At 47.3% G+C, this 10,846-nt stretch overlaps 1 protein-coding gene across 1 annotated transcript; it reads right to left on the bottom strand.

The window, feature by feature from the left end:
* Nucleotides 1-636: 636 nt before the first annotated feature.
* On the bottom strand, nt 637-9,118 carry Zfp3 (zinc finger protein 3). The gene is made up of 2 exons (NM_177565.3): nt 9,016-9,118; nt 637-2,356 (listed from the first exon to the last, which is right to left on the bottom strand). The coding sequence occupies exon 2, from the start codon at nt 2,346-2,348 to the stop codon at nt 855-857; it is 1,494 nt and encodes a 497-aa protein (NP_808233.1). The 5' UTR covers nt 2,349-2,356; nt 9,016-9,118; the 3' UTR covers nt 637-854.
* Between the last annotated feature and the right edge of the window lie 1,728 nt (nt 9,119-10,846).

Raw genomic sequence — 10,846 nt, 5'->3', positions numbered from 1 at the left:
CTGCGACCAAGGGCCTGCGGCAGGCGCCTGCCTGGGCAGTCTGCACACAGCGCAGAGCAAGGGCAGCGGCTACCAAGCCTCTTCTGCCCGGTAGCCCGACTTCCACTCTTTCTCCGTCTTCCTCTGGGTTTTCAGGCTTTTGGCTCCTGTCCTGTAAACTTTCTCCTTTTCCTAGAAACCTCTTCAGATAAATAAGGAATCTATCAGGAGGTGTGAGAAGATGCAAGCTTCCTGCCTTTTCACTATGATCACTATAGCTGAAAGATTTTGAGGCTTAAAAAAAGAAACGGAAGGAAAGGTTAGTATCCAAAGCCAAGCAGTGGAAGGAGAGGTTAGAAAGCCAAGCAGTGGACGGAGAGGTTAGAAAGCCAAGCAGTGGAAGGAGAGGTTAGAGTGGAAGGAGAGGTTAGAGTGGAAGGAGAGGTTAGAGTGGAAGGAGAGGTTAGAGTGGAAGGAGAGGTTAGAGTGGAAGGAGAGGTTAGACCTTTCTAACATTTCAGGAGACATTGAGTCAACCCTCTGGTTCTTAGGAATGGTGAATCCCGTCCCCACTTTTCATAAAGAACAACAACAATTTAGGCTAGACACATGTACAGAACCCTGTGGAGACAGACAGAAGGAAAGGCCAGAGGAGGATTAAAGCCGGAGATAACTTTTATGATTTAATTTAGTATGCTGAAACTTCTCAATAAATAGTTCATAAAACTGCCTCATCACTTTCGGCCGACGACTGGCACACACTCAGTGGACGGGCAGGGGCAGGCCCTGTCCCTTCATCTGATCCTAGGGCCCCGGTACAGAGCAATGGAGAAGTCTGCCTCCAGCCTCCCCACACCACCTTCCTGGCCTGCAGATCACTCGCTACAGTGAACGCTCTGGTGCCGGAGGAGGTGGGAGCTCCGACTGAAGGTCTTCTGGCACTCCTGACACTCATATGGCTTTTCTCCAGTGTGAATTCTCTGGTGGATGGTGAGCTGGGAGTGTTGGCTGAACGTCTTCTCGCATTCGCTACACTCATAAGGTTTCTCTCCAATATGAATCTTCTGGTGAAGCAACAGCTCAGAATTATCCCAGAAGGTTCTTGCACACTCATTACACTGATGGGGTTTCTCCCCAGTGTGGATTCTCTGGTGGACAATCAGATGAGAGGTCCGCCTGAAGGCCTTCCCACACTCAAAGCACTCATAGGGTTTCTCCCCTGTGTGAATCCTCTCGTGTCTCAGGAGCTCCGAGTTACCCCTGAAGGCCTTCCCACACTCTTTGCACACATAGGGCTTCTCCCCGGTATGAATTCTGATATGTCTAATAATTTCTGAGTTCTGGCCAAACGTTTTCCCGCATTCACTGCACTCATAGGGCTTGTCCCCTGTGTGGATTCTTTGATGGCGGATAAGCTCCGAGCTCTGACCAAAGCCTTTCCCACATTCATTACACAGATAGGGCTTTTCTCCCGTGTGGATTTTCTGATGTCTGATGAGGCCGGAGCTGTGCTTGAAGGCTTTGCCGCACTCACTGCACTCGTGGTATCTTTCCTCTGTGTGAATTCTCTGATGCTGGATGAGCTGTGAGCTAACCCGGAAGGTCTTCCCACACTCGTTACACTCATAGGGTTTCTCTCCAGTGTGGATTCTCTGGTGCAGAATAAGGGCTGAGTTCTGACTGAAGGCTTTACCACACTCTTCACATTTATAAGGTCTTTCTCCAGTATGGATTCTGTGATGGTGAATCAGATGTGAGCTCTGAATGAAGGCCTTGCCACACTCAGTGCAAGCAAAGGGTTTCTCTCCGGCGTGAATTCTCTGGTGCCTTCGAAGGCTGGAGTTAGTCCCGAAGGTCTTTCCACACTCTTTGCATTCGAAGGGTTTTTCTCCGCTATGGACTCTCATATGCTGGATGAGATGTGAGTTCTGATTAAAAGCTTTCCCGCACTCTTTACACGTGTGAGGCTTCTCTCCCACAGGAGGCCCCTGAGCTTTAGTAAGCTCTATACTCCCCAGGCAGTTGTGGCCAGAGGCAGCACATGCGCTGGCCCTCTCAGCACCTCCATGACACAATACACTAGGGTTAGGATTAAAGCCTCTCGGATTCTCACTGGTTTTCTCACCTGAGGACGACTTCTTGAAGATAAGTAACCCAGATGCAAAGTGTCTCTCCTGAGGATACCTTTTTTCTATAATCTCTTTCGAGGACTCTCTCAAATGTCCCTCTGACATGTCTTCCTCGCTTGCTTCTCCAAACTCATGGCCATGGCAAACCTCCTGTGCAAGTTTTTCTACTGTTTGCCCATGTGGCTTGGAGTCTTCAGAAGTTTCTTCCTTGGGAAGTCCCTCCTTTTTCTCAGTCCCCATATCACAATCTGAAAGAAGAGAGGGTACTCATGTGAGGCTGCTCTGTCCTATCTAAATGACACTGCAGGTGGGGACACAGGGCCTGGACATGGCATTGGTAAGACCCAAAGACAGTCCTGCCAGTGAGGCAATGGCAGACTGCTGCTGACCTAAAGGAGTGAGAAAAACCCATAAGAGACAGAACATCTGATAGCAACAGGAAGTGTGCAGTGCAGAGATGCTGGCAGGAGCTGTGTGGCACTGTCAGTTACAGGAGAATTCAAAGTGATAAAGAAAGCACTGTGGGGAATTAATGGCCATATTAACAAAGGGTGTATGAAAGGGGTTAGAAGAAACCAAAGTGCAGGGCAGTGGTGGCGCACACCTTTAATCCCAGCACTTAGGAGGCAGAGGCAGGCGGATTTCTGAGCTCGAGGCCAGCCTGGTCTACAGAGTGAGTTTCAGGACAGCCAGGGCTACACAGAGAAACCCTGTCTCAAAAAAACAAAGGAGAGAGAAAGAGAGAGAGAGAGAGAGAGAGAGAGAGAGAGAGAGAGAGAGAGAGAAGAGAAGAGAAGAGAAGAGAAGAGAAGAGAAGAGACTGATAAGTTAACAGAGACAACTTTTGAATGTAAGATGAAAGAGCCACACAGTGTTGAGCAAGAGGATGCATCTTTTTTTTTTTTTTTAAGATTTATTTATTATTATATGTAAGTACACTGTAGCTGTCTTCAGATGAACCAGAAGAGGGCATCAGATCTCATTATGGGTGGTTGTGAGCCACCATGTGGTTGCTGGGATTTGAACTCAGGACCTTCAGAAGAACAGCAGTCAGTACTCTTAACCACTGAGCCATCTCTCCAGCCCCCAAGAGGATGTATTCTTTCTTATCTGTATTACCCAATAGCCCTAAAGAGCAGTGCACAGGGGTTACCTACTCAAAGGGTGATACAACAGCACAAGAGTAACTTCTTAGCCCCTTACTTTTGGGTGAAGTGAGGGTAAATGTGCTGAACTGCACTAGGTTCTGACTCCCTACAGAGCCGTTTTAGGATGATCTCGACATTGTTTGCCAGCTGAGCAAACACCAGGCTTGCTATTGTGTCATTGGAACTCACTCCTGTGACAGGGACAGTAAGATTCCCAGGACAATTATATTAGTTAGAAGTAGGCTTGACTTCATGTAATAATGTATGTATACTTTTTTTTTCTTTAAACAGAGTCTCACTCTGTCTAACTGAGGCTCACACTCAGGATTTTCCTACTTATGCCTCAGGATTATAGACACTACGCCCAAATACAATTTATTTTTTGAAACAGGGTCTTCTCTCTGTTTAGTCTTGGCTGTCCTGGAACTCAGGCTGGTTTGAACTCAGAGCCCCTGTCTCCTGAGTGATGGAATTAGAGGTATGTGCCACCATGCCTGGCAATAATGAGCTTTTTAAGAACCACGCCTTAGCCAAGGCATTAACATATTTCTGCCTTGCATAAATGAAGGCCAGAGGCAGGCATTCTACAGTTGGTATGACAGAACTGTGAAGGTCTCTGGCTCTTCCCAGCTCAGACTCCCAGTCTTAAGAGTATGCTGGTATATTCCTAATCAAAGGTGGTGCTCCAAGAATCACACCATGCCCTAGGAACAGATATGCAGAGGAAAGCAATGGTACCATGTGCACTCCTTTGCCTACCACTATCTCATCTGCCAAAGTTTGGTCAAATGACTAGATGTGTAAAGAAAGATCAGACACACACACACACATACACACACACACACAATCACTAAATAAATCCAAAGGTGACCCTCATGGGAGAATAAACAGTGCAAAGAACTTCATCCTTAGATTTGGCTGGGTGGTGGTGCACATATTTAATCCCAGCATGAGGGAGGCAAAGTCAGGGGGATCTCTGTGAGTTCAAGGTCAACCTGATCTACAGAGTGAGTTCCAGGACAGCCAGGGCTACACAGAGAAACCATGACTCTAACTACCCCCGTTAATAAAAGTCTTTAAAAAAAAAAAGGGGGCTGGTGAGATGGCTCAGTGGGTAAAAGCACCCGACTGCTCTTCCGAAGGTCCAGAGTTCAAATCCCAGCAACCACATGGTGGCTCACAACCATCTGTAACGAGATCTGACGCCCTCTTCTAGTGTGTCTGAAGACAGCTACAGTGTACTTACATGTGATAAATAAATAAATCTTTAGGAAAGAAAAAAAGAAAGGAAGGAAGGAAGGAAGGAAGGAAGGAAGGAAGGAAAAGAAAGAAAGGAAGGAAGGAAGGAAGGAAGGAAGGAAGGAAGAAAGAAAGAAAGAAAGAAAGAAAGAAAGAAAGAAAGAAAGAAAGAAAAAGTAGACTTGTGGAATGATTTGAGGCTGAGGAGTGGTATAGTCTCTGTTTTTTTGTTTTGTTTTTTGTTTTTGTTTTTGTTTTTGGAGACAGGGTTTCTCTGTATAGCCCTGACTGTCCTGGAACTCACTTTGTAGACCAGGCTGGCCTCGAACTCAGAAATCCACCTGCCTCTGCCTCCCAAGTGCTGGGATTAAAGGCGTGCACCACCATGCCCTGCTAGTCTCTGTTTAAATCATAATGTCACGTAGGTGCATACTAGTGGCCATTTAATAGATGAACTACAATCAGTAGACATGATGGCTGGGGGGGCTAGTGTAGTCATCCAGGCTAAAAGAAATGAGACCCAGGCAGCAGTGGCAGTGAGAATGAAGAGGAAATAGACAGGAGGAATATTTAAAAGATTGAATTCCATAACACCTAGTATGTGATATCAAAGTGTAAAGAAGAGCGAGTGGACTGGAGAGATGGCTCAGTGCCTAAGAACACTGGCTGCTGTTCCTGCAATGGGCCCAGACTCAGTTCCCAGCACCGCAGGATGCTTCACAGCTATCTATAACTATCTATAACTCCAGTTCCGAGGTGTCTGATGTCCTCTTCTGGTTTCCTTGGGCACCGTCAGGTACCCGACACACATATATGTATTCGGGCAACCACTCATAGTTGTAAAACATTTTTTTTAATTAAAAAAAAAAAAAAAAACGCGGGGTGGTGGTGGCGCATGCCTTTAATCCCAGCACTTGGGAGGCAGAGGCAGGTGGATTTCTGAGTTTGAGGCCAGCCTGGTCTACAGAGTGAGTTCCAGGACAGCCTGGGCTATATAGAGAACGTGATCTCTACTGGAACCCTGAAGCCTAGGAAGCTCTTTGTTATCTCCCTCAAAGTGGGCCAGAAGCCCCCAGCGTCTTCTCATGCTTTCCCATGGAGCAAGGAAAGACCCCAAAACTAGACTTCTCCTTTTTTTTTTTGGTCAAAATCTATGTAACTCTAAGGATATATTATGGAGTTGTGACTATCTGGTTTTGGAACAATGTAAGTCTGGCTGGCCTAGAACTCACAAGATGGCTTCAATTTTACAGAGATCTCCTGTTTCTGCCTCCCGAGCACTGGGGCTAAAGGCACACCCCACCATGCCGAACTGGTGACTATCTTCTCTATCTATGGCATCGTTTCCTTTGGGAAGCACTGTCACAAATTCCTTTACAGTCTCTTTAATCTCAGCACTTAAGAGGCAGAAGGATCATGAATTGAAGCCAGTCTGGATTGCATACAGGATGCTGTGTAAAATAAAAATAAAAAAGAATTATTTCTGCAAGCAAATGTCTCCCAAATACCCAACCAAGAACAGTTTTCAGGAGCAGGTATTTCAGCATCTATGTACTTCCCACCTCCCTCTGTCTGACCTTCCTTTTCAAATCTTCATGCCTTCTATAGTTGCTTATCTCATAGTTTTGGTCTTGATGGATTTTTCCCCTCAGAGTTCTACAGATTAAACCCAAGATTCAACCACTAAGCTGTACTTCCAGCCCTTCCTTTTTTTGTTTTTTTTTTTGTTTTGTTTTGTTTTGAGACAGGGTTTCAGTATGTAGTTCCATCTGGTCTAGAGCTCTGTTTGTAGGCCAGGCTGGCCTAGAACTCATAAAGACCTACCTGACTCTGCCTCCCAAGTATTGGGATTAATTGCAAGTGTCATCACATGCTGTTTATTTCTTATTCTAGGTGCCACAGGCTCCCACTAAGTTTCCAAAGCTGGCCTCCACCTTGCAACGCTGCTGCTTCAGCCCGAGTACCTGGATTATAGTCCTTCAGTGTCCCGCCCAGCTCACAACCTTCTAGGGTTTGTTCTGTTTTTAAGGAAGTCAGCATTTGGAAAATCTACACCTGTACAAGATGTGGAAAATCACTTGATCAAAGTAAAACAAGGCAGAATAAAAGTTGGATATGGGAGCTGGGTGTGGTACCCCATGTCTGTAATCCTAAAACTCAGGAGGCTAAGGCAGGACGAATACAAATGTGAGGCTAGCTTGGGTTACAATGAGCCCTTATCACAAACAAGCAAAGCTAACAAAGAGAAGGGACTCAAATTCACAACATCTTCCACATTATTATATTTACTTTGAATTCTGCCAGTAACATAATGAGAGTGTTATTTCTAGGTGTCCTCTCCCATAGAAATCAGAGCCACTCTCCACTTAGTGTTCTCAGAAACAAAGCCATACATGAACACTCATTTTCTATAGAAAAGCCCCCAGAGCCTAACTGCACATTCCCAAGCATTTCCTATCTTTGTGACTCCCGTCTCTTAATCTATAAGGAGCTATCCCTAAAGATGGAGACTACCATCTGAGGAAGGAGGCTGAACACAGTTGGTTTTCATGTTGGGGGATGACAGGCAGACCTCCACCTGGTCTCTACAGCTTAGAATAAGGTCCTTAACTCTACAAACCTGGACTTGTTTTTGCAATGCACTGGAGGAGAAAAGTCTCAGAAACCTCATTCAGAAAGTTCTGACGAGCACACCTTACTAACGAGCAGTGACTAATGAAAACTACATATTATTGAGCCAGGATTAGCCAAATTCCATTACTCATCTGGCACAAGGCCCACCTCCTCCGGAAGTCCTCACTAACATCTGCAGGAAGGAGTCCTTGGTCCTCTGAAGCCAGTTTTCCCCTCGCCCCCTTCTCACCTTTCCTTAACTACAGTTTCCATGTTACTTCCTGTTTGTTGCTCTTTTCGAGGCCTTCAGAATGAATACTTCCTACGGCTCACAAAGCTCTCCTAATCGTGGCCGTTTCCTTTCCCCACATCCTACCTCACAGTCTTCAACAACAACCGGCAGCTGCAGGTGTGCTCAGTGTCCTGCAGGCCAAACACTGTCCATTCTTTAAAGTTTCTCTGCCTTCGGAAACAAATCATTCTCACTTCCTGGACTTAGCAAACATCTTCGCGATGCAGCTGATATGGACAGTCCCCTCCATCCTCTTTCTGATCTGCAGGCCCCAACAAGCGTTACTTCTTCATGCAGACATCATGCCACCGCATTATGCATTTGCTTTTCTCTAGGGCAGCGGTTCTCAACCTTCCTAGTGCCACTTCAACCCCATAGTACACACGTTGTGGTGACCTCCGACCATAAAATTATTTTCATTGCGTCTTCATAATTATAATTTTGCCATTACGAGTGGTAGTGTATATATTGTAAAGGGGATATTCAAGTCTCAGAGGGGTTGCACCTCACAGGCTGAGCACCACTGTTCTACAATGTGACCAAGGATGACATTCTACTCATCTTGTTAACCTCAGTGCTTAGCACATTTCTGATACCTGGAAAACATTAAGTGAGGTTTCTGAGCTATCTGGGTGAATGTCTGCAGTTGTTTTAAAGGTTAATTGAAGATTCCATTCACCATTGTCCCTAAAGAGACCAGAGCAGTGTCTGACAGATAACTGGTATCAACGTTTTATAAAAATAAGTTCTTAGCCGAGCACGATGACCCACACCTTTAATATCAGCACATGGAAGACAGAAGCAGATGGATCTCTGAAAGTCTTAAGTCAACCTGATCTACCTAGTGAGTTCAAGACTAGCCAGAGATATGTAGGGAGACCCTATCTCAAAAAAAAAAAAAAAAGTCAAACTAAGGCAACAACAAGAAAAGTTCTTTCTCCCAAGACACTATTTATCTTCCTCCTTTGGTATCCAGGATCAAGGGAACTCTGTCAATTCTGTGCTCAATTCAGTCTCATTTATGATTATTATTATTATTCTTAACTATGTGTAGTTGTGTGTTGCTACAGAGTTATAGATGTGTGTGCACATGAGTTACAGATGATACGAGGCGCCTGATTTGAGTTCTGGGAACCAAACTAGGGTCTTCTGGAAGAGCAGCAAGAACTACTGTGTCTTCTCTTTAGTCCCAATTCTATCATCTTTCTTTAACCTTAGTAAGCCAATGTCCTGCCTGCCAGCACAGGTCACAACATGCCACGGGGCCCCCAATTTTTGCCTGCTATTCGTTCTAGCAGTATACTTAGAGAATGAAATGAGAGAGAGAGAGAGAGAGAAGAAAAATAGGCATAGGTCTTTGGCATGCCCGTGTCGGAGCCTGCTTCTCCAGTTTCCCTGGCTGACAAGGCCTGCAAGCAGAATTAGGATCGGGCCCCTGACAGTGCCCAGGCTCCACCCTCTCCGTGTGCAAATGAGTAGGAGCCCCCGATGCCATAAAGTCCAAGGTCACACAGCAAACCCGAGTCAGGGGCGGGCCTACAGTCAGAACTCCAGCTCCAGGCCGGGAGCCCCGCGCCCTCCTCCCCCGGGCACGACGGAACCAGAGAGGCCTCACCGCTGGCGGATGCCGCCCACGCTCCCTCCGCCGGGCCCGAGGCGCTGCACCGCGGCGCGCACAGAACCGCAGCTGTTGTCTGGTGTCACGGGCGACCCACGCCGGCCACTTCCGGTACCGGGCGCACTGCGGCCAATCCGCGCGAGCCGCACTCGCGGGAGGAACAGGTGGCCAGCGAGCCCACGCCCCCATGCCCGTCTCAGCTTTCCCGTCTGCCGTTCTCGCCCACATTCACCCCATCTTCGCCCGGTCGGACAGGGCCGGTCGGCTAGCTGGAATGTCCCATGCACCTCGCGAAACCCACTGTGTCCCTTGACCACTGACGCGCAGGGTCCTCCCGGTTTCCTAGACGGGCCCCGGGGATGCACTTCCGCCCCGCAGCAGCCGCTCTGCGCGCCCCTGACGTTTCCGTGGGCTGGAAAACTCGAAACTCCGCCACGCTTCCCGCGGGGACGTGTCGAGCAGCCGCGTTTGTGCCTCACCTCCCGCTTTCCAAGAGTCTGTCAACTCCGGTTCCTAGATTTAGGGTGCGCCTGTCATCTTCTAGGAGCGAGGGGGGAGGGGAGGCCTGCTTTGAGGTCAGGAAGGCTTCAGGGAGTGATGCTTTGACAAAAAACTCAAGGTTGAGTGTGATTTCCGTTTTCCGCAGGCAATGGGAACTGCACTATTTGCTGGCCTTTCTCTCTTCTTGAATAAATTTGGTCTTTTAGCACAGCACGTATGTGACTATGAATGTGGTGATCCTCCTGCCTCAGCCTTCCAACTGCTGAAGTGAGCAACCAAGCCCAGTGAAGTAGATCTCTGTGTGGGGGAGGGAGAGGTTGAGGCAGTTAGGACTGGCCTTGAATTAATTATGCTCAGTGGTGGCCCTGGCTTGACTAATCACATTATCCCCTTCCTTCTGACTGGTCCAGAGGTGAACATTAGATACAAATAAGACTGAACAGTCCTTCCTTCCAGTTGCTATCTGGGAAGGTGGTGCAGTTTGAAGCAACATTTGTAAGGAATCAGGTCTTTTCTGAAGCCATGGTCTTTGTAATAGACCTAAACAAGGAGATCTGAACCGAGAAAAGGCAAAGGAGGCTGGGGGTGTGGCTTAGAGGTCGAGCACTTGCCTGGAATGTGCTAGGTAGGCCCTAAATTCAACCCCTAGTACTGTTAAACAAAATAAATAAATGAAATAAAAACAAGACATTTGAAGAAAAGGCAGGGGGGGTAACTAGTTTTGAGTAACTAGTTCTGAGGTAAGGGCTGGGGAGATGACTCATGGAGTTAAAGCACTTGCCATGCAGTGGAAGGACCTGAGTTCGAATCCCCAGAGCCCATGAGCAACTGTAATCCCGATGCTCCAAAATATAACAGTGCAGAATACACATGACTATTCCCAAAGGGAGAGATGGGGGCACAGGGAGGGAATAACTAAACCTGAGCAAGAAAACACCAACTTCTCTAGTTCTGTTTCTGGTATAAAGAAAGACGTGGACTGTTCTGCCCCTCCAGCTTCTACAAGATGCAGCTCTCTGTACCTCGTTCTCTTCTCTATCCTCCCACCCCCACCCCACTCCCTAACAACATGGGGTTCCTACACAGTCCGGGCTTCACACAATGGGTTTCAGGGCTTACACACAGGACTATTCTACCTTACAGCAGCCTCAGCAGCTCTCTGAAACCACAGAGGAAGATCCCATGACAGCTTCACTCGTGTCTTCTTCATGACTTTAAAGTTAGCGACACTCGGATGGCACTGCCAACGTCAGCTGGCAGCTTGGGCTGGACTGTGGCCCGCTTAAGTCACATCTGCAGCAGAATTTCACGTTTGCTGTTTCTTTAT

The sequence above is a fragment of the Mus musculus genome, chromosome 11 (assembly GCF_000001635.26).
Source record: "Mus musculus strain C57BL/6J chromosome 11, GRCm38.p6 C57BL/6J".
NCBI classification, from domain to species: domain Eukaryota; kingdom Metazoa; phylum Chordata; class Mammalia; order Rodentia; family Muridae; genus Mus; species Mus musculus.
The sequence above is the reverse complement of the archived record's forward strand: the minus strand, read 5'-3'. Positions and strand labels throughout refer to the sequence as shown.

Coding starts and splice junctions, on each gene's coding strand:
- Zfp3 (NM_177565.3), bottom strand. CDS start 2,348: ATGGGGACTGAGAAAAAGGAGGGACTTCCCAAGGAAGAAACTTCTGAA.